The following is a 24672-nucleotide window of genomic DNA, read 5'->3' as shown; positions in this document are numbered from 1 at the left end:
AACCACTCCGACACACAGCGGGTCAGTCAGGGGCTTTAACCATCAACCGGTCTGTCACACGGCGGGTCAGTCTGGGGCTTTAACCATCAACCGCTCCGACAAACACGGCGGGTCAGTCAGGGGCTTTAACCATTAACTGCCCTGTCACACAGTGGGTCAGTCAGGGGCTTTAACCATCAACCACTCCGACACACAGTGGGTCAGTCAGGGGCTTTAACCATCAACCACTCCGACACACGGCGGGTCAGTCAGGGGCTTTAACCATTAACCGCTCTGTCACACGGCGGGTCAGTCAGGGGCTTTAACCATCAACCACTCTGACACACGGCGGGTCAGTCAGGGGCTTTAACCATCAACCAGTCTGTCACACAGCCGGTCAGTCAGGGGCTTGAACCATCAACCACTCCGACACACGGCGGGTCAGTCAGGGGCTTTAACCATCAACCACTCTGACACACAGTGGGTCAGTCAGGGGCTTTAACCATCAACCACTCCGACACACAGTGGGTCAGTCAGGGGCTTGAACCATCAACCACTCCGACACACGGCGGGTCAGTCAGGGGCTTTAACCATCAACCACTCCGACACACGGCGGGTCAGTCAGGGGCTTTAACCATCAACCACTCTGACACACGGTGGGTCAGTCAGGGGCTTTAACCATCAACCACTCCGACACACACGGCGGGTCAGTCAGGGGCTTTAACCATCAACCACTCTGACACACAGTGGGTCAGTCAGGGGCTTTAACCATCAACCACTCCGACACACAGTGGGTCAGTCAGGGGCTTGAACCATCAACCACTCCGACACACGGCGGGTCAGTCAGGGGCTTTAACCATCAACCACTCCGACACACACGGCGGGTCAGTCAGGGGCTGTGTGTGTGTGTGTGTGTGTGTGTGTGCGTGTGTGTTAAACCCTGCCGGAGATCTGTGTGTTTGCTGTAACTGTAAGACCCAGTGTTTCGCTCTCTGGTGTTTTTCAGCTCCATAAACCCTCTGTTTCTCTCCAGCGCATTTTTTTATCAACACAGCAACTGACACACACACACACACACACACACACGCACACACACACATAAGCACACACAATTTTATAGGGTAAAAACTCAGAAGTAAAAAAATGCCATATAAATTCTGGCCATTTTACATCATCCTTAATGTAGACACACGCACACACACACACACACACACACACACACACACACTTATGATTTGCTGCTTATTGCCCTGACTTCATGCCTCGGAGCTCATGAGGCTCGTAGCGGGCCCCGGCCCCGGCGCTCTGGCTGCAGTGTGATGTTTTCTGACGGGAAATAAAACGCGTGAAATGCGTCTGTCGGGTTTAAACCGGCTTCCTGAGTTACCGCTCGTCTCTCGGCGGCTCTCGCGTGTCTCCACGACTCCTTCAAACCAGTTTGTGTCAGAGACGCAGAGCGAGGCCGTCCGTCATTTCACTGGACCGCAGCTCGGCCCGCGTCGTCGCTCCTGATTACGCTTTATTCACTCCGAGTCGAGTTTCATTCTGCCACGAAGCGAGCGTCAGAGGGAAAAACGTTACAGAGGCACGTATTATAGCAAAGCCGTAGTACGTTTTTAGGGGGCTTTGTGTCGGAGATGTCTGGGGGGGGGGGTTTCCTAATCACGTCACTAAGACTAAGAGAAAGCGTATTTCTTTATTTATTTTATGAGTTATTTCTTTAATGATCACTGAACATGTGAAATGAATTAAATTGAATAAAAAACGTGTAAAGCTCCAGTCTAACAGTTCTTTTTATCTTATCAAAGATGTTCACGTGTGCATGGGATAAGAGACATGATATGCTTTTTGGGATTATAAAGGATACAAAACAAACATGATGCGCGTATTATAGCAGGCCTGAGTCACGTGACTAGCTGCTTAAATATTATAATGAACTTGAATCATGTGACTAAGTATTAAATATTAAGCTTGAGTCATGTGGCTGGGTATTGAATATTATAATGAGCCTGAGTCACATGACTTAGTACTTAAATTTTAATTACTGAAGCAACAGAAACAAAGTGTTTTCGTGTTTTCGAACTCGACGTTTATCTGAACGGAGCTCAGTTTCCTCATTCCTGTCGCTTTCCAGACTGCAGGCCAAACCTTCTGTACAAAATTCCACATTAAAAAATAAAACATTTGTGCCAGACTGTAATAAACGAATAAATGAACTTTTCTTTTTAAAAGTGAAGAACGCATGGTTTCCCAGAGACCGCTGACGTCACGTGTTTCTGACCCGCCGCGGTTCTTCACCTTTCAGTTTTTTACTGCGGGTTAATTTAGAGGTAAATCTGGATAAACCGATGCGCGCGTAGCTGAAATGAAAACACGTACAAATGGTTTATACGGTTATTTGCTGTCAATTTACTCTGTAATGAACATTTTACACCAGACCAGTCAAGCGCGAGGAATACTTACTTAAAATCTTACGCTTGTTCTGATGTTTTGCGCGTAACAATTAACTCAAAGCTACGAGGGTGATTAGCAGCATTAGCATTAGTACTAAACTAAGCGAGCAGACTTTAAACCCGGCCGTCTCTAAGCTGATCAAACACTTTTCACTGGAAACATGTGCATGAATAGTTTTGAACATTTTTACTTGGATCGAGCTCGAGTGGAGACGCGATACCGCCGTGCAGTTCTGGGTTAACTGCTCCACTCATGACCTTCTGATCAGTAACCCGATGCCGTAACCGCTCAGCGCACAGGCTGCCTATAACTCTCTGCCCCGATGCTAATGTGGCTAATTCATGTTTACGCTCAGGTCGTATGTCATCATTTCACCGAGTTGAACGTAACGAAAGTCGCTACGACATGGAGCGATCCGGCAGAACGACGCGCGCGTTCACCGCTGGAGTGGAGGATCAACTATATGGAGTCAATTAGGACGGAGGACGTGGTCGACCCCGTGTAAACACGCAGAGAGCGTACGATAACGCAACTCAAGATGTGCGCTTGGCAGCGATCTGGCGAAACAAAATGAGAAACATGTTTCTAAAGCTCTGTGCTCCATTAAAAAGAGGAGGGGGGGGAGGGGGGTGCTTATAAAAGGCAAACTGTATGTTCTTCATCATCATCAACTGAGCGCTCTCTGATAAGACCTTCAGCTCGCGTTAGCGCTAACGGCTCGTACACTTGTTAATTTAAAGATAAACATAAACACAAACACCTTGTTCTTGATGTGGTGATGAAAGACACAAAATTTTCTTTTTATGTTTTGTTCTGATTAAAAACAAAATGTCATCGATGTGAAGGCACTGAATAATCATCAGCTCCTCCTTGTTTGTTTGTTTGTTTGTTTTTGCAACACAGATCCCGCCTCCTTCTCTTCTATTGGCTCACAAGATCAAAGCTTGTGACATCACATGTTTTCATGATGTGAGGACACGTAGTGACACTGAAGTAAATCTGCTTCTTTCACGTCTCGTTTGTCTCGTGTTCAGTCGCGTCCCTTGCGTCGCCATAGCAACACACACTCATGAACTCACCCTGTGTGTGAGATTTACACCACAGCGCTGAATCCTGCGCTCTGATTGGTCAGCAGGAAGTTGATTTATTTTCTGTAACGGCGACTCTGACCGTGGTGCGGGTCTACAGAACGTCACAGAGACGTGTACGGCTCACGCACACCGTCTGCTGTACAGAGTGTGTGTGTCTGTGACGTGTCCCCTGTAAGGAGTCTCCAGTGTCAGCGCAGGAGTTTACACGTCTTTACGGTTTCTCAGTAACACGACGAGCTCGAGACGCTGATGGGAACGTAAAGAAATAAAAATATTAAACCAAACCTTCTATCACTTTCTGTCTGACTGGTTGTCTTTTTCTCTTGTGAGCTTTGACTCTCTCTCTCTCTCTCTCTCTCTCCCAGTTCTTTTAGAACCCTTTCTTTGTCTCTCTCATTTAGCTTTAACCCTGTCCCTCTCACTCTTTGTCTTTCTCTCTGTTTCTTTCCTAATTCAGCTCTCTCCCTCTTTCTATTACTTTCGTTCTTTATTCAATGACCTTTACGTCTCTCTTTCTCTCTCTCAGTTCAATGAACTTTAACTCTTCCTGTCTGTCTATCTCTCTGTTTCTTTCTCTCTCTCTCTCTCTCTCTCCACAAGCTTTTAGAGAGCTTTAACTATCTCTCTCTCTCTCTTTCTCTTTCTGATTAATTCTGTTTATCTCTCGATCCTACCTGTCTCTCAGTGTCAAATGAGCTCCTTTATCCATATATATCTTGTTCTTTCTCTCTCTCTCTCTCTCTCTCTCTGTCTATCTGAGAAACAGAAGGTCGTCGTTACTCTGTGCTCTCGCACTCGCTCGTGTCTCGGCACTCACATGGCCGTCTGTTTTGACTCTCTGCATTTGAAATAAATTAGTGCCTCGTTTCAGCTCTCAGGTCAGCAGGAGTGCAGCGAGCCCTCCACCTCCTCACCCACCCGCCCGCCGCTATCTCTCCATCCGCCTGATCTTATCATTAAACATCTTTTATAGGAACAGAAAGAAAACGGCAAGTACCGAGCACAAGGCCGAATTATTCCCATTTAAAAAGTGGCTGTTTGTCAATAAAAATAAAAGAGCAGCACATATGTGTGTGTGTGTGTGTGTGTGTGTGTGTGTCTTCTGGAAACTGAATATCTTGCAGTCTATAAAGCGACATAAACGAGTAAACATAATTACAGATAATAAATAACAAATAAACAATAATAATAAACTCTGATTCTCTGTTCTGTTTTTATTACATTTTTATTTCATAACTTGATAAATTAATAAGTGTAAATAACTTATAATTACTGTGAGCTTCAGAAAGTCATAAAATAATAATTTAAGCACAAATAATAAAACACAAACATCATTCCGTCTTGGCCTGTCCGCTCTTATTGTTCACATTCTTTTAATGTTTACATATTTATAAAATATGAGTTTTTGTTTCTGTAATAAATACAATCTTAACTTTAAATTTAGTTTTAATTTTAATTAACAACGATACAGTGATACACTGTGTAAGCGATAATATGTCATATTATTATTATTGTTATTATTATTATTATTATTATTATTATTATTATTATTACAGCAGCCTCTCTTTATTCTCCCTCAAAACAAATAAAGCAGAAATAACAAAAGCTTGTTAGTGAGGAACCACCATTAAGTGTGAACTCCTCCCACCTGGAAACACTGTTTGCGTTACCGTACATCAGGTCTCACGCAGCACTGACACTCACACTCACACTGGAGACTCCTTACACTGCCAAGTGTTTCAGGAAGACATGTACAGAAGATGTCTGTTTATTAGTGATGAGCTGTTACTATGGAAACGATAACATACTGTAAACATTAAACCGTCAGAGCTGAGAACATTAACATATGTAAATAATCTGTTGATGATTTTTACCAGACAGTGAATCAGAGTGAATCACGCGGCTTACAGAAGCAGACGAAGTTTGTACTGACGCTCGCCGTCTCACAGAGGGTTTATTTTTAATAACTTAAAGGTTACGGAAACATCGAGCCCACGCCGAGTGACCCGTAAACCTGATATACGTTTATCTCTCCATCTCTGGAGCGCACGCTACGCTAACGTGATTTAACATGATGTGGTTTGGGACGTGACCCAAACCCAGGGGTGAAAGGACAAGGTTCAGGGAACAAGAGGGAGCAAATGAGCTAATAACATTACATGCATCAGTTTTATTCAGTTTGGTATAATAATAATAATAATAATAATAATAATAATGATCTCCAACGATATCAAAAATAATGTCCGAAAAAATTATAACCATTTACACTCTTCTTATCTCCTGATCTATGTCTCGTTTTTTTTGTAAATGTGCATACTCGTTTATATTTTTATCAGATAAAAAGAAACACATTTACTAAATACAATTTCACACCTTTTTAGTTTATGAAGTGTCTGTAACATTTGTTTTATTATTATTTAAATCTTTCAATGATCTTAACTTGTCATTCAGATAAAAGTTGCCTGATTTAGATTTCACATGAAAAGACATAAGCCTAAATGAGTGTAATGATTGCAACATGAATTTGACATGGTTACGGACACTACAGGTTTTTTTTTTTACTTTTTAAGTTTTACCAAATAACAAACGTTAAGCAACAGTTTCTTCAGGTCATGTTACACCAATTTCAGTATCAATACTCATAAAGAAATATGAATAATTAGCATTTTAAATGATTAGTGTTTGAAGCGACATTTTTGGGGGCCACATATAAAACCATCTTTCTAAAACGGCTAAAGTTAGCAACTTGATTTTTTTTTGTTGGTCACTTCCATGTTGCATAAACTTCAGACGCTTCTTTGGCCACAAACATTTTCTGTATTATATGTGTAACTTAATTACAGAAAATATTCGCTTGGCTCCGGAGCCCGTGCAGCCGATCAGGAGGGAGAGACACCGGGGGATGGAGCTCGTCTCACCTCGTCTCACCTCGCGCAGCGTCGCTACAGAGCGCGTGCTGGAGAGAAGGAGACGAGAGACAAGAGGAGACAATGGGAGAGAGATGCGGAGATGACAAACGAGAGGATGAGAAATGAGAGAGAGAGAGAGAGATAAGGTGAGATGAGCGGAGAGGAATTGAGAAGAAAAAAGAGACAAGGAGACAATGAAAGAGAAAAGCACAAAAATAAAAGTGGGTAAGATGAGAAATGTGAAAGAGAGAAGAGAGGAGAAATAATGAGAGAAAAGTATAAAAGAAGAGATGAGAGGGAAATGATATGAGAAGTGAAAACAAGATGAGAGATAGAAAACAGAAGGAACACCAATAATGACTCAGCAGCTGAAGCGTCTCTCTCTCTCTCTCTCTCTCTCTCCTACAGGAAGTCAGTGACACACAACAAGTGTTTCCTGTTACACATCTGTCTCCCTTCCTCCCTCTGTCTGTCTCACTCTCTACTGTCTCACTCCCCGTGTGTATCGTCTGCCTCATTTTGTCTGTTTGTCTCACTCTCCAACTGTCTCTCTCAGTATCAGTGTCTGTCTGTCTGTCTGTCTGTCTCACTTTGCTTTCTGTCTCTCTCTCCCTGGAGAGTGAAAAAGTCTTCTGTGGAATAAATCCAGACGTCATGTGACGTGTTTTTTCTCACGTTAACGACGTGCTGGAATTAACGCTGCGGCAAAACACCTCAGCAGCTACGCTTCGTTTACTGCAGCGTGAGGAAAACATTCACACACACACACACACACACACGTGCACGGTGGAAACCCTGGCGCACGGCGTCTCCTGGAAAACTCATCAGCGCGGGTGGAATATTTGCGGCGAGCGATAAGTCAGCAAAAGCGCAGCGAGAAGCTAAAAAGCTGAAGTCACACATTCCACTCGTTCCTCTGGCACACGCCCCGTTTCCCAGCATGCTCTGCGCTCCCATGAGCCTTTGCAGCCAGCGTGCAAACTGTCAGCTTTCATTAGAGTCAGAGTGAAGTCTCTGCTCTCTGTTCCGTTCCTTATTTACTCCTCTCTCTCTCTCTCTCTCTCTCTCTATTTACATCATAATAATTCCTTCCTTCCTTCCTCCCCATTATTCCTCTTCTTTTTTGTTTATTGCATCCTTTTTGTTCTTCTTATTTATTCCCCTTCTGTTTTTCATCATGTCCTTATCCGTCATTTCTTTATTTCTCGCTCTTCTTTCTTCTCCTTCTTTTCCTCTTGTTCTTCACCTCTCTTGTTTGTTCCCTTTATTCTTTAACACATTTATTCTATTTTTCTTTCTTGTTTTTTTTTTTTCATATTCTTAGTTTCAGTCCTTCTTTTCTTCTCATTCCTTTCTCTCTCGTTTATTCCCACGTTTTCTTCATCTGTTTATTTCTTCCTCCTTTTACTTCTTTGTTATTCTCTACTTTCTTTAGTTTTTTTCCCTATATATTCTTTGTAGTTCTTCTTTCTTTTCATCTGTTTCATCCCTTGTTACTTTCTCTTTTCTTCCTTTCCCTCATTCACACCTTTCTTTCCTCATCTTACGCTCTTTATTGCTTCTTTTTACTCCTTTGTATTTCCCTTTTTCCCTGTTTGATTTTCTCCTTTCCCTCTCTACTTTTCATTTTTCCTTCTGATCCCTTGTTCCCTTACTGTTCTTCCCCTCTTCCTTAATATTATCCACATTCTCTCTTTTTCACTTTATTTCCTCGTTTATTCTCTCCTTCCTCTCTTTTCTCCCTCGTCTTCTTCTTTACGAGGCTCTTTTTTAATTCCTCTCTCTCTTTCCTTTGTTTATTCTATTTTTCTCTCTTTTGTTTATTATTTTCTTCCAGACATGATAGGGGGAAGAGAGACAGCGGAGAGATGCAGACGAGTCTGGGCGGAGCGGAAGGTGGGTGTCGTGAGAAATCACTGCGGCTCAGCGCCGAGACAGTGACAATAACCTCAGGCTAAAACGAACAGACAGGGGGAGAGCGAGAAAAAGAGAGAGAGAGAGAGAGAGGGAGAGAGAGAGAGAGAGTTTATTAAAATCTACCTCTTGTCTGTGCCTGCAATGACACTACCCTGACCCTGACCTCATGACCTCCACAGCCAGGACAAACAGAAAGAGACATAGTCTTAAAGAGACATAGTCTTACACAGCCTTAAAGGGGACACAGTCTTGAAGAGAAATAGTCTTAAAGAGACATCGTTTTACAGAGACATCGTTTTAAAGAGACATAGTCTTAAAGAGACATCGTTTTAAAGAGACATAGTCTTAAAGAGACATCGTTTTAAAGAGACATAGTCTTAAAGAGACATCGTTTTAAAGAGACATAGTCTTAAAGAGACATCGTTTTACAGAGACATCGTTTTAAAGAGACATAGTCTTAAAGAGACATCGTTTTAAAGAGACATAGTCTTAAAGAGACATCGTTTTACAGAGACATCGTTTTAAAGAGACATCGTTTTACAGAGACATCGTTTTAAAGAACTGACATAGTCTTAAAAAGATTGTCTTAAAGAGACACAGTCTTAAAGAGTCACAATCTTAAAGAGAAATAGTCTCAGATGCAATCCTAAAGAAACTTTGTCTTAAAGAGACATAGACTTGAGAATAAAGAGACATAGTCTTAAAGAAATGCCCTCTAAAATTTCTTTCATTTTTGTGAAGCTGCATTGAGACAATGACCATTGTTAAAAGCGCTATATAAATAAAATTTAATTGACAAGAAGAGACAGTCTTAAAGAGACACAGTCCTGAAGAGACATAGTCTTAAAAATACCCTTTTTTAAGATACAGATTTTTTAAGACATATTTCTTAAAGAGACAGTCTTAAAGAAAAAAGTCTTAAAGTAAACAGGTCTTAAAGAGAAGAGTCTTACGGGAACAGTCTTGAAGAGACGCAGTCTTAAAGACATCTTAAACTTTAAAGAGATTAAATCTTTTAAAGCTCTTGACTTCCTGAAATCTTAAAGAAAGGAGAAACACCAGAACAGAAAAGACACCAGCACTGATGTTACACCCACAGTCCGAGGACAAATGTCCAAGAGCAAGAAAACATACTGAAGAAATGAGTTGCGGAAACAAACAACAGAAGATGGAGAGAATAAATGAGAGCAGAGAAAAAAAAAATAATTGAGAGGACAGAACAGAAAGAAATAAACAAAAGAAAGAAATAAAAAGCCATAAAAATAAGAGAAAAAAACAAAAGAAATAAGTGGGAGGAGAAAGAAAAAAGGAATAACTAGAGCGAGAGAATGGGGAATAAATACGGGGGGAAAGGAATGAAAAAAAAAAGGGGGGAAATAAACCGGAGGAGAGAAACCAAGTGGAGAAAAGTGTACGATAAACACAAATATGCTGAGTGTGTGTGTTTTTATTTGTTCATTAGTGAAAAATGGAGTGGCTCCACTCATCCATCCATCTCTCTCTCTCTCTCTCTCCCTCTCTCCCGTAGGGCCGTGTCTCTCTCGCTGTCCTCTGATTGGCTGGCTCAGACCCCAGAGCTGCTATGAAAAGCCATTATAAAGCCTAATCGTGCGGTTTATGAAGTGGATTAGCCACGGTTAATAAAAGCGCAGGTTGTGTAGTTTCTCTTTCTCTCTCTCTCTCTCTCTCTCTTTCAGTGTGTGTCTCTCTCCTTCTCTCTCTCAGTGTCTCTCTTTTTCTCAGTGTCGCTCTCTCTCAATGTGTCTCTCTCTCTTTCTCTCTCTCTTTCAGTGTCCTATCTCTCTTTCTCTCTCAATGTGTCTCTCTCACAGTGTCTCTCTCCCAGTGTGTGTCTCTCTTTCTCAGTGTCTCTCTCCCAGTGTGTGTCTCTCTTTCTCAGTGTCTCTCTCTGTGTCTTTCTCTCTCTTTCAGTGTCTCTCTTTCTCTCTCTCCCAGTGTCTCTCTCTCTCTCAGTGTGTTAAGACTCCAGGAGACATGATGTTAAAGACACACACACACACACACACACACACACACACACACACACACTCCAAAGCTTCACACCCACGCTAGCGCTCACACACACACCTGTGAGTCCCGGCGTCGGGTCACATGACCCCGGCTCCGACTCTTCTACTCGACACGCGGGTGAGTAATAACTGTATCCCCCAAACTCAGGTGTTTGCGTTTGAAACAGCTCGCGAGGTTCAGGTCACTGACCTTCCATCAGCAGCGCTACGACCTTCACAAGACCATCGGAGAACATCAGCGCAAAGAGTAAAGAAGAGAAATAAAGGAGTGAAGCCTTCTAAAACCATCTGTACTTGTGTTCTTTCCCTTCTTCATCTTTTTATTCCCCCCTCTCTCTCTCTCTCTCTCTCTCCATTTTCTGATCCCTCCAGGTTTCTCTCCGTCTCTTATTGATCTGTCTCTCTCAGTTTATTCTCCTCTTCATAACATCTTGTTCACTCTTATTTCTTTCTCTTTTTATTCTCTCTTCTTTATTCCTTATTTATTCTCTCTCTTCTCTGCCCCTCGTTTATTCCTGGTCCGTGTTTTTGATCCACTTATTTCGTCACTGTTTTTTTTTCCCTCCATCCTCATTTATCATTAGTTTATTCTCTCTTTTACTTTTTTTTATTTATAAATTTTTTTTCCTCCCGTTTATAACGTTACTTTACTTTTCTCGGATTCATTTGCTCCTTTTTGTCCTCAGATTTAATTACTCTCTCTATATTAATATTAATATATATTATATTATTAACACCTCTTCCCTCCGTTTCTACCTTTCCTTTTTATCCATTATTCCTTTTTTTCCCTTTACTTTACAATTCCTCTTCCTCAGATTATTTCTTCCTTCCTTATTCTCTCCGCTCGTTCATTCCCTCGTTTCTTTACTCTAGTTCATTTATTCCTCCTTCTTCCCTCTCCTTTGATCTTTTTTCTCTTTTCGTTTATTCCCCTCATTTCTCTCCTCCTCTCATGTATCCTCTTATTTATTCCCTACTTTCTCTCCCGTCGGCTCGGGGGTTTGTTCAGCCTGTGTGTTGAATCTCCTCGAATGGAATTTCTCTGGCGTTCCTCGGTATAAAAGAATAATAGTTGATGCTAATAAAAGTGGCACCGGGGAGCCTGGCATCGGCGCGCGCGCGTGTTTGTGTTTCATTAGGGGGGAAAGTGAGCGAGGGAGAAGGAAAAACAGCTGGCCTGCTGCAAAACACTCACCATCCCTCACCTTTAACACTAAAAAAACACACACACTCACATTTACACACACACACACACACACACACACACTGGACCCCAGCGTTCCGCCGCAGGAAGGGTGCGATGCAGACTTGCGTTGGAAACGACACCCGGACTTTTCTTTGATTAACCGAAAAATGTAGAGCGAGTCCAAGAACAGCAAGTGCCACTGCTTAAATGTAAATCAGGAAAAGTTACACACACACACACACACACACACACAGCTGTCTAAAAATGCATGAGTAATTGGTGCTGTGTGCATGCCTGGTTAGCCGTGGCACGCTGGCACCGAAGCAGCCGAGACTCGCGCCGTTCCGTTCTCCAACTCAAACTTTTACAAATTCATACCAACCATAGACGACTCGAGTCGCTCAGAACTCGAGTCTCCTATAACAACGATTACAAGCCATTAACGACTTCATTAGCGTGAAACTGCACCAAATCCAGTCGTGAATTTCTTACGAGATCATGTTCCTGTTTCACACAGCGCTGGAATCCGGGGCCTTTAACCGAAAAAAAAAAACAACAACACATCAAACCCAGAACAGGAAAAGAGGCAGGAGAGAAAGTTTTATGAGCGATTCTCAAGATAAGGTCGGAGCTAAAAATACTTTTTTACGACGATCTGGCGCAACGTTCCAGCGCTACGTTCTCATCAGCGCACTTCCTCTGCTGCTCCAGACACATTTCAACACTTATTCAAACCAGATCGCTCTGTGTGTGTGTGTGTGTGTGTGGGGTTTTTTTCAGCGGGCTCCCGACCACTCAAATTTCTCGGACAGCGTGTTACGATCATTTCACGTTTAATCTAAACACGCGGTGATGGTGCCGGAAAGGATGCGCACGGGACGAGCCGCGTTAGGGAGAAAAGCTGCGTTATCTGTTTATTTAACCGCGCTGAGCCGAGTGTGAGTAACACAGAAACATTCTGTTCTAATGGAAAAATCTTCAGCGTCAGTCTGAATAAAACTGACTGCAATCCTGACACACACACACACACACACACACTCACACACACACTCACACACACAACTATGAGGATTTTCTCATCTGTTAATTCCTCCTCAGTCACCTGACTCTGTCCCTGTTCCTGCAATTAAGCGAGATATTAGAGGTGAAACCTCAAAACATTTACTTTTAAGTTCTTCTACCTGATCACTTTATTCCATTTATTTCTGTCCTGATGGGCGTGGTCTCTTTCAGGACAGGAAGGACTATCTAGAGATATCCAGCACCATCATTACAACACCAGCTGAAAAGAGAAAGAGGAGTCTGTTTGTTTGTTTGTTCTTTTCCTAATTGAGAATGCTCTTCACGTTTCATGTGCAGAATCTACGCAAATGCATATGACACCGTTCTTCTTCCTGACACGCACGTTTCTTTAGACATCGCATGCGTTCTTGTTGTCTGCGGCTCCGAGCTGATCTCTGTCGACTCTGCTGAATCAACTGATGGGAAAAGGCCTACAGATGTGTGTATGCTCTGAGTGACTAAACACATTATAACCCCCCCACACATGCACACACACACACACACATCAGCCGGTTTTGTTCTTTGCCTGACGCTGCATGGTTTCCTCGTTAGAAAACAGAACTTTGAGTCCCACGTTACTCAGCTCTGGTGAAACACCAACACACACTCAGTGCCGGGACTTTGTGAATCAGTGGAACATGCTGTAAACATTACACAGCGCAATTATCCTTGCCTTCACACTGAAGCCAATGCTGAACGAGAGGGGAGAAAAGTGAGTGTGTGTGTGTGTGTGTGTGTGTGTGTGTGTGTGTAAGAGAGAGAGAGACAGAGAGAAGGAATGAGATGAGAAGGAACAGACTTGGGAGAACAAGTCACCTAAAAGGAAAGATTTGGCCTGAAGTTATATATACACACAAAAACCCCCTCGAACCCAAACGCAGTCGATCTGCCGACACATGTTTGCTGTCCGATGGTTTGCTATGAGAGCGATCCCAATGTCCAGATTGCTCAATCCGAAAACATCGTCCCATTCAAAGCAGGTTATGAGTGATGCAATCACTGGCTTGCAAAATCCCGAAACCAACTCGGTCAGAGGGCGTCCTCGCTGGGCCGCGCATAAAATACACGCGCATCTCGTATGTAGACACCGACAGCAAAAACACGAACAAACACAACATCTCTTCAAATGATCTGAACCTGGGTTTATTCAGACAGAGGGGCCAATCCTACTCCAGTGTGTTAACACACTCCCAGCCTGGAGACTCACAGACGGAGGATTAAACCAGGATTTAAAGCGAGCCACCTTAAAGACGTCATCTGTAATGTTTAGAGCCCTCTGCTGACTGTGAGCTGAACTGCAACTGCAATAAAAAATACTGACAAGCCTTTCCCATTCCCCATTTAGACCTAACACACTCCGTACGGGGTAAGGGAGAGGGCAGTTAGAGGACATTTCTGAAGGGAACCCTGGGTAAATAAAGGCACCTAGAGGGCACTTTTTAGGTGTATAATAACGTAGCTAACTGGGGGAAGAGAAGCTTAAAGCTACATCACGGTTTAACATCACGCCGTAAAATCATCACAACATGCAGTGCTCCTGTAATCAGCAGTACACAAATGATCAAGCCATAATTTAATATTTAAAACACAGTGGGTGTGGCCAGACACGGGAACATCAAGAATATTACAGGAAGCTTGTTAGACTCGGCTGTAAGTAGACTCGCCAGCTTTAAAGTTTAAAGGAGTTTGAGTCCAGAACTCCCAAATCAGGCCATCAGTTTGGTATTAATATTACTTTGGAGACGTTCTTGCAGAATGGTTCGTTTGTTCAACATTTTCCTGTTCTCATTGTTCTGACGTTATTTCAGTCTTGCTTTTTTCTTAAAACCAAGCTAAAACCAACACTGTCCCAACATCCAGAACGCTGCCAAATGAACATCATCACAACACCCTGAGAACCAGAAAGCTCTCCATCCAATCGCCTGGATACGGTCCCGAATAAATCCATCTAAACAGGCTGAGTAATCTTTTCACATTTGCGAGCCGCTCGTGTGTTTCCCAGCTCAGACATTGTGCCTTTTGTGTTTTGATGTAAAACAGATCTTCATTATTCAGGTGCAAAAATTATACACCGAGATTTAGCAACTGTCAAATATCCTGAAATCTGTTTCCTCTCGCAGTGAGAAATCGAGAGGAACACGCCTGCGAGCTGGCCAAATCCACACGTTTTCTCACTTACTTTCTCAATTACAGTCACACATGTAGCTGTTACACGCTGGCACCGGGAGCCGACCGGCCAAGACACCAGTTACGAGCGAACACATGGAGGTGCACGGTGGGTAAAACCACCACGGCTCGATTAACACCCGGATCAAACCAAACTCCGAGGGGATGTAATTACTGCTCGATTACAGCGAAGACGTTTGCTCTGCAGTTTAACTTTTGGGGGGTTTTTACGCAGGATTTTTACGCAAGTTTTGTGTGATAGAGCTGAAACCAGAGACAGTAAAGTACACAGACATGCGTTACAGGGACACGTGCTGAATCTAATAAAAATACCCCAAAACGCTCTTGTCTTAAATGTACGTAGTGTGTTCCTGTGACGTATGAGGTTCCTGCGCTGTTCAATCAATCAACTAATCAATCGATCAATCACAGGTACAATCCACATGCTGGATTAAAAAAAGGGTGCAATCAAATAATCAATTACACGTGAAATTAAAATTAAAATAAAAAAGTCTCCAGTGTTATATTCATGCACTTGTTCTAATATGTTATGGTTGTCTTCAGGACATTTTCTTCTTTTGCTCCAGAGAGGAAGACAGACAGGTGAGGGGAGGTGTGTTTATAGCAGCTATAACATTTAAATGTAAAACATGAGCGAGAACAGGAACCGACTGGTTTAAACGTGACCTCTGAGCAGATCAGTGTTAATGCTGAATAAGGACTGAGGTGTAGGAGGAATAAAACACTTTGCGACGAGACGTTAGAGAAACATCAACGCCTTTACATGTGCCGTTACAGTTGCGTATTTGTGCGCTGACGTATTTTGTTTTTCCAGCGCGAGTTTTCCGTTCGCTCAAAGTGTCTCTTCACTCCACTCCACATTAATATGGCCACTTACAAATGTGTGTAAACCTGGCTCGCTTCTTTTTTTCCTTCTTTTTTTCGCACGCGCCAGCCCGCTGCCAGTTTCCAAGCCTGGCCGAGCGTCTCTGACTGCGAGAGACAATGAGATTATTCATTTTGCCCGCGAACGGCCCGAGAACGTGGCTGTGGGATCGGAGCTCGTAAATGCCGAGGCGCGTTCGCACACATGTGGTTCGAGTTTGGGAGAAAAAAGTCCCAATCAAACCTTGCGAGTCCGTATTGTGCGATGGGACGACTGCAAATATGAGAGCACCATTAGCGTAATGATAAGTTCGGGAAGCGAGGGTAATTACACACAACGCCGCCTTCATACACACATGAGCCTGAACACACACACGCACACACACACACACTCACCGCCATCATGTAAACACAACATCGAGTCAGGACACATATCAACAATACGGGTTTGGGGAAAATACAACCACAGCCTCCGCAACTTTAAATCTCTCCGTCTGTCTGTCTCTCTCTCTCTCACACACACACACACACACACACTAAGAACTACTTTCTGCAGGCAGCACATTTGTTTTTTAATTTATATTATTGAAATATTCCAGACTTCCCACTTGTGACAGAGAGAATCTCCTGGTAAACAAGTTCTCTGCCTGACGCTAATCTAATCTAGAACTCTTAAACACGTTTCTGTCTAATCATTCGTCACGTTTAACGGCAGGTTTATTGCACACAGAGCACGTGGTGTAAGGAGAGAACAGCTTATTTCTGAAATCTGTGATGTCAAAATGTCCATTTTGTCCTTTTTGGATTTCTGTGTGTTCTGAGTCTGGTTTCATTAAACCGTTTAAGATCCACTCGGCTTACAATAAAGTTGCTTAACTTAAAGAATCACAACAACTCGAAGGTTTAACCCCTGATTAAAATGAATTTAGTTATAAATGTGTATAGCATAACAAATCCTGAAAAAATTTAATTACAATAAAATATTTCATAGCGACTTAGGCTCGTTATAATATGTACTGTAACTACTTAAACATGTGACTATAGTTAATTATAATATTTACTTATTTGGCCATATGACTATAGTTAATTATAATATTTATTAAATTGGTCATGTGACTCAGCTCATTATAACACTTACGTATTTGTTTATGTGACTCCAGCTCTTTATATTTATTTATTTATTTATTTATTTGGTCATGTGATTCCAGCTCCTTATAATATTTACTTATTTGGTCATGTGACTCCAGCTGATTATAATATTTAGTTATTAGGTCACGCAAAGCCAGCTTATTATAATATTTACGTATTTCGTCACGTGATTCCAGCTCATTATAAAATTAACTTATTTGGTTATGTGATTATAGATAATTATAATATTTACTTTTTTTGGTCGTGTGACTTCAGCTCAATATAATATTTATTAATTTGGTCACACAAATCCAGCTCATTATAATTTTTACTTATTAGGTCATGCGATTCCAACTTGATTATAATATTTGCTTATTTGGGCATGTGACTCCAGCTCATTATAATATTTACTTATTTGGGCATGTGACTCCAGCTCATTATAATATTTACTTATTTGGCCATGTGACTCCAGCTAATTATAATATTTACCTATTTGGGCATGTGACTCCAGCTCATTATAATATTTACTTATTTGGGCATGTGACTCCAGCTCATTATAATATTTACCTATTTGGGCATGTGACTCCAGCTCATTATAATATTTACTTATTTGGGCATGTGACTCCAGCTCATTATAATATTTACCTATTTGGGCATGTGACTCCAGCTCATTATAATATTTACTTTTTAGGTCATGTGACTCCAGCTTATTATAATATTTACTTATTAGGTCATATGATTATAGTTAATTATAATATTTACTTAGTTGGTCGTGTGACTCCAGCTCATTATAAAATTTATTAATTTTGTCATGCGAACCCAGCTCATTATAATATTTTCCTATAAGGTAATGTGATTCCAGCTCATTATAATATTTACTTATTTGGTCGTGTGACTTAGAAGCACTCTGACCCACAGAGCTCAAGCGAAAGAGACTGAAGCAAACAGTAAGAGATTCTGCAGTTACAAAAGAGACTTAACGTGGCACTGTAGACTTTATAAAGAAGGCAAAGGGTGAAAGGTAAAAAGGTTTTTAAAGGGTGAAAGACGATGTGTAAATTTTACGCACTTTGCAAAGTCGTGTGCATTTTATAGCTCTGTTATTTCACGTAGAGGCCAAAAGAGGATTTAAGAAGGTGAACACACCTTTAAAATAACCTGATAACGTACAATTGAAAACAACAAACATGTTCTATGTGAGTGTAAAATGATAAAATATGATAATAATGTGAAAAGTTCCTCTAAACTATTAAATGCACTGTGAGTGGAGCACCGTAAACTATAAACTGTTCATAAAATCATCGCAATACAAATGGACTGGGCACCGAGGTATCGTGATAATCTCACATCGGGACGTCCCTGATGATTCCCGTCACTAGCGTTTATGTTCAAACTTACAATGTAGATTAGATTTATAATGTAGTGACATGTTAAAGTGAAGCTGGATCCGAAATGAAAATGAGCCCGAATGAATAAACGAGACTGAATGAAGGATGCTGAGTAATCAGTGCATCAGTGGAACGGCTGCTTGTGCTTTCCCGTTACTGTGAGCACTTTACAAACATCATCGCTTGAGAACATCTGCCTTCTAAAGAGCAATCCGGGTAATCCGAGGCAGCTTGTGTCGCATTTGTCCTTTGTGGAAAAGTCAATCCTGTGATTATGTTCACCGGATTAGTTTTAGATTTTGTCAAAAACATGAGGGAGATGGAGAAATCCCGGCTGCACCGCACAGACACGCAGGACATAAACAGTTTTAGGGTAAAAACATCTGTGCAAATGTTTTTCAGGTTTTCGAGTGAGTACAACATGGTCCAGGTCCGTAATTAACACGTTGTTGCATTTGCTTTAGCAGTCTTAAGGGACAGATCTCCGAATGGCATGAAGACGTCTTACGGAAAGTCAAGGGGTCGAGCGGATCGTGATTTACTCTTTTCTTTAAATAGAACTTTAATACTGATATCTGTTGATTTCAGGATTCCTGGCTGATCAGTCTGGGAAATTCTGCACTCAAAAAAATGAGACATTTCTTGAGAATTCCAGGCATGCGTGTCCGTTCCAATCTGAAAAGACGGAGAGAAGCACAGATCATGATAAATGTGACACGTTCTGGTGCGTACCTTCCCTACCAGGAAGTTGGGGATGTCTGATTACGTCCTGCGTCTCTGTGCATGCGACACCGCAGGAAGGTACGAGCGCGTGCTGCAACCGAACGCAAACATCGGCATCGTGTTATTTCAGAAAACTCAAACCTTCTTGGCAACAGCTGGAGCTGAAGGTCGAAGGTTTTTCTGGCGTTTCTCCCGCCTATTAGTCCTTTCCAGAAAGTGACGTCGGTCTTTGGCTGCACAAACAACCCGCTGTATCCAATTAGGGCGGATGTTCAGCGATGTACAATAACTAACGCGGGCCTGTCAGCGGAACGTGGTTTATTACTAGATGAAAAGTGATTTAAATCCACAAATATTTGGAGCGTTCGAGGCGTTTGGCGCGAGCCCGCACCTTTCGTAAGGCAGAGAGTCGTCTTCTGTAAACACACGGCTAAGCGATTTTTCCTCCTCTTACAGAAACGCTTCGGCTCATGACTGGGGTTTACTGTTTGCTTTCACTCCACAAGGCATCATTTGTTTGGCGTTCCGATAATATCGAGTGTTTGTGACTCTGACAGATCAAAGACGGCGTCGGGGTCTAGATGATCTCTCTGAACACTGCTAGGAGGGATCATCCAGACGGATCCCAGACATTCCAGATTACAATGAGTGTGTGGGTGGATGAGTGTGTGTGTGTGTGTGTGTGTGTGTGTGTGTTAAGGGTGTTTTGGAATACAGACCGGTCTTAATGTTGATAATGTAAGAACAACACTGAGTTTTATTTAGACCAATAACGAACTAAGATTTAGAAGCACAATAATAATATTCATAATAATAATAATAATAATAACAATTGAACATTTTCAGATCTTTTATACAGATAACATAAAAGCAGTGACAGTAGGAACAATGCACTTATTAACATTTTGGGATAATGTTGGGAATTATTTCACCTGTGCTTCAGGAAGGAGACGTGACCAGCGTTAGCTGATGCAATAACAAAACTGCTTTTTATATGAAAATTTTCACGTCACAAACAGCAAAAACACCACACTGAGGAATCTTGAGGACACAGAACGTTTCTACCTCTAGTTCCCGTTGCAGAACCGACACCTCCCTCCCCACCTCTACCCGCGTCTCCGCAAACGCGACAATTCTTCCTCCACACCGCTTTCTTATTTCTCTCACTTCTTTCGTACATTTTTGTGCATAGTGGTGCAGAAAGCGTCACCGCGACCTGCTGCTCAGGCTGGAGTCACACTCCTGGTGAAACAGCGCGCACTACCTGTGATCACTCAGCAGGAGATCCTGAGATGAGTGTGTAACGTTTACGATTACTGTAATAACCAACTAGCATCAACTGTCATCCGATCGTCCTTGGGATCGGTCATGACGATAATCGTGAACCTCGAGAACCCAATGGCGTACATGCCAAACTGTGCGTACTCAATCTGCTTGTAAACACTCCCAACATGCAATCAAGTTTAATTAGCGTGTAACTGCAAACACTGACGCGCTACACAGCAACATTAGCCGAATGCAATATGACAAGCATTAACACGTCATCACGTCTGCCCACAGCTTCAGAAACAGAGCTGGTATTTAGTTTAGGCGTAAATCATAAATAATGTTTGGAATATCGTTTAGCCTTCAGATGTCATGTTACACATATCATATCGTAATTACAGTGTGCCGTCCTTCTTCCGAACCCTCACCACTGTTCGATATTTTCACGTTTTATCCGGGTTGTTTTACATGCAGAAAATAAAAGGTGCACCCCTACCGTGTCCTTGTCCTTGTCCCGGAGCCATGCAGAAGCTCGGAGTGTGAGATTTATTCTGATGTGCCTTCTCCTGGGCCGCCGCCGCCGCCGCTTTCTGACGGATGAGGTCAGCGTCCTGTACACACTCCGCGCGCTCGTCTTGTTTCCAGCACAGATCCGTGAGATCAGCAAAGTCGTTAAAGCTGTGATGGTGACCGAGCATTCCCAAGAGCGCCGCGCACTTGGAGTGGATGCGCACTTCCGATTTCCCAGTATGCATGTTCGAACCCTCACCGCTGCTTCCTCTCACCTGCCCGGGAGGAGAGGCGAGGAGGTCATGCACGAACACCGAAGAGCTCATTTCCACCCAACATTCTTTCCTTCTTCTCGATGCCGTGTTTGTACGTCCAGAGAGTGAAGCGTTTGGAAACAAAAACAGACCTGGGATCAGATGTCTGACTCTGCGTCACTGACAGCACATGTTCCTAAACACTGCAACGTTTCGGTTAGTTTTTCTCTCTCCAGAAGTATAAATCTAATGAAATTGAAATAAGTGTTAATGTATAACCACTCACAGAGATATTTAAATTACATTAAAACTGATTTAATTCCCTATTCTTGTTTAACAGCTTTACTTAACTCCTACAGTGTTTAATTAACATGCTTCGTATTTATTTATCACTTGCGATGTTCAGGTGCAGAATATAAATGTGTGTAAACGTTCACATTGAGCGACAGTATTAAAGCGTCAGTATTAAAGCGAGTCAGTGATCGCGGTGTTTCGCTGACTCGTATTGTGATCACAGGATTTTACACGACACATAGACAGTTCAGTAAATGAACTAAATAATCTCTGTTCTGTTTAGCGTTGTACTGCTTCCCAGAAGTGTTTAACTTGTTTAGTATCCAGTGAAAGTAGTGTTCGGTTATTTTTTTACAACATTCTGATAATATTTTTAAATCGTGCATTGTTCATTGTTTGATTAGTGCTTAGTAATTAAATTCAAATCTGACTTTTACCTAAAATGTGTTAATGATTCACGCTAGTGTTTAACATCTACAACGATCTGTTAATCATTAGTGATAAATTAACGCCATTAATGCAAAATGAACTGGTGAAACACTACCTCATGCAGCATTTTAATAAACAGTGTTCGGGTAATTTTTACCACATTTACTGAACGCGTACAGTCTTTAACTCCAGATGTGAAGTCTCTACAGAGATCATAATGTGTTTAGTTAACGCTTTTTCAATTAATTAAAAAAAATAAAAACATCTGCAGGTAAACCTCTTTCATTAGTTTAATTAGAAACTGAAGAATTCATTTCATTCCCATAAGATTAATAATTAATATAATAATGTTATTTAAGACATTCTGTGTAGTCTTTAAAAGTTAAAGCATTAACCTAATTATCAGGATTAATCAAGATTAACTAAGTGAGTTTACGGTAATGTGTGTCGGAATTAATGTGTGTAGTGTTGAGTTAATTAGTAGTGTTGAATTAACGCTTTACAGGATTAACACCTATAATCTATAGAAATAATCTAATTATTAGGGTTTAATTAAGACCTGGACTTCTAATTGAATTTAGTCATTAGTTACTGAGTGTTTAACTGAGACCTGGAGTGTTAAATAAAGACTGACTGATCAGCATCACCGCGGTCCGACCCTGAGCGGTGATTGACAGCTGCGCGTCCGTAGCGTTAACGAGCGTTAATGCGCGTGAATGCGCGCGGACTCACCCCCCGAAGCTGCGCAGTGCCGAGCCGCTGGTGTCGCGCGCCTCTTCATCTTCACTCTAACACGGCAACACTCTCACAGCTCTGCGCGCGCCTTCATCTCATCCGCTCCCCGAAAACACTCTCACACACACACGTACACACACACTCACTCACTCACTCACACACTCTCACACACTCCCACTCAATCACTGTACACACACTCGCAACATCGGAGCCGCAGAAGCCCAAAACAGCGCGCTGCTCACTGACTGACAGCGCCGTCCACCAATCACAGCGCAGTGGCGGGAAGAAGCGCACCAATCACCGGCGAGCAGGGCGGGGCTACAACCAGCCATCCTGAGTTAATCACTGAACCAAATTAAGGCATTCTTTACAAAAAAGAAAAAAAAAAAAGGCAAGAATGTACAACATATATATCCTTATCTAAGAAAATAAGAGAAATGTATATTGTGTTGGCTATAGAAAAATAAATATGATATAAATAAAAATAAAATAAAGAAAGCCATTCTATCAAACTATTTAAAACAAAAAAAAACAGCTATTTTCACTATAAGGAAAAAAACAATGGATATTCTGTTAAATGAAAAAAATTAATAAAATATACTTACAATAAAATAAAACAAAATAAATTAAAGAAAGACTCTAAATGAAATTTAAAAAAATATTTCTGTAATTATCCAATGTTGGAACAGTTTATTTAAAATAAAAGGAAAAAAAGGAATAATGTATTTTTAATAGAAAGGATTTTAAATATGCTTAATATATATTTATTAAGCAGATGTACAAGATTAAGAACTTTAAGAACGAATGTTGAAAAAAAATAAACAGAACAAACACTCCATGGGAATGTGAGCTCCGGACTCCATGTGAGTGATGCATTTATGTTCATGTTTTTTGCATTCTTGTTTTTATATATAAGGAAAATAAAGAAAATATACATACAATACAACAAAACAATAAGACAATAAAATAAAATACATTAAATAAAGGCACTAAATCAAATTATTTATAATAAAAAACTGTAATTTTCAGAGATTATCCAATGTTCGAACAGTTTGCTGAATAAACCAGCTCTCTATCTAGAAAGCACTCTTTGAGTACATGAACCTATTACTGGTTTAAAAAAAAAAAAAAAAATATATATATATATATATATATATATATATATATATATATATATCGTATTTTTTATAGAAAAATTTTTCAATATGCATTTATTAAACAGATTTAAGAAATAGTTTAAGGAAGATTGTTGTAAAACGAATCAAAACACACACACCATAAAATAGAGTAACTTATAAATAATATTGTAGAAAATATACAAAATACAAAAAAAAAACACAAATCAAGACAATACAGATCATAAAGAAGGACCAGAGTCTCTGTTCAGCAGTAAATGTATATGTGGTCTAACATGACAGTGATGAGTGACAGTGTGATGGTCAGGTGACAGAAGGAAAAACATCTACATAATGTTAATGTGTGAGAATCCAATAAGAGTCTGGATATTTTATATGCATGACTTTAGGTCAGTGTATACGGCGTGTATCAGTTTACAACACTTACAGATTATTACATTCATTATCATGAATGCATGAATGTGTTGCTCTTACTCCCCCTGGTGGCCGTTAGGATGTAGTGATCAAAACCAGGAGGATAAAATAACTATAATAAAAAAAGCAACATTACCCATCATCATCATCATCATCATCATCATCATCAATATGATCCATATTAAAACGTTGATATAATAGTGCCTTTATAAACAGATCACACCATTCAGTCTTACAGCTTCAATTCTAGACTATCAGTTTATAAGTTTCTCAACATGTGAACATGAACATCACTACAGCATGCTGGAACTGTTCCCTCTCCTCTTGACAAAAAAATTAAATAATTTACTATAAATTTGAATTATTTATGTTATGGGATTGGTTTACATAACAGTGTTTACAATACACTTGATTACAGAGAGATTGGTATTAACTTTTGGAAGATGCGGATGAGTAAAAGCTGATTTCTTTTGTGATGCATTTTAATGCACATGATTAAAAAAAAAATGACTTTTTACGTTAAAGTCTTTTCTAGCAAAAAATGAAAAAAAATCACAAAGCTACACCAGTGAGGGGCAACACTCCTCAACCCCAGACTCCTGTCCGCGAGGATAGCAAGTCGCATGGTTCATGTTAAGTATTGCAGAGACGGGTTCTGACACCAGTGGAAACCCAGCCTGTGCTTTGACACCATAGACACTGGTGCAACATCTTAA

The 24672-nt window shown here is 41.0% G+C and overlaps 1 protein-coding gene across 2 annotated transcripts in view; it reads right to left on the bottom strand.

The window, feature by feature from the left end:
- Positions 1–22527, bottom strand: part of LOC128530724 (zinc finger protein GLIS1) — a 111508-nt gene extending 88981 nt beyond the window's left edge. For both annotated transcript variants that reach the window (XM_053504799.1, XM_053504798.1), the window contains exons 1-2: positions 22404–22527; positions 20681–21042 (exon numbers count right to left, since the gene is read on the bottom strand). In XM_053504799.1, the coding sequence (XP_053360774.1) occupies positions 20681–21020 (340 nt within the window). In that variant the 5' untranslated portion in view covers positions 21021–21042; positions 22404–22527. The remainder of the gene's footprint in view (positions 1–20680; positions 21043–22403) is intronic.
- Between the last annotated feature and the right edge of the window lie 2145 nt (positions 22528–24672).

Source organism: Clarias gariepinus, chromosome 9 (assembly GCF_024256425.1).
Source record: "Clarias gariepinus isolate MV-2021 ecotype Netherlands chromosome 9, CGAR_prim_01v2, whole genome shotgun sequence".
Classification (NCBI taxonomy): domain Eukaryota; kingdom Metazoa; phylum Chordata; class Actinopteri; order Siluriformes; family Clariidae; genus Clarias; species Clarias gariepinus.
Note: the sequence above shows the minus strand (reverse complement) of the source record. Positions and strands in the feature narration are given on the sequence as shown.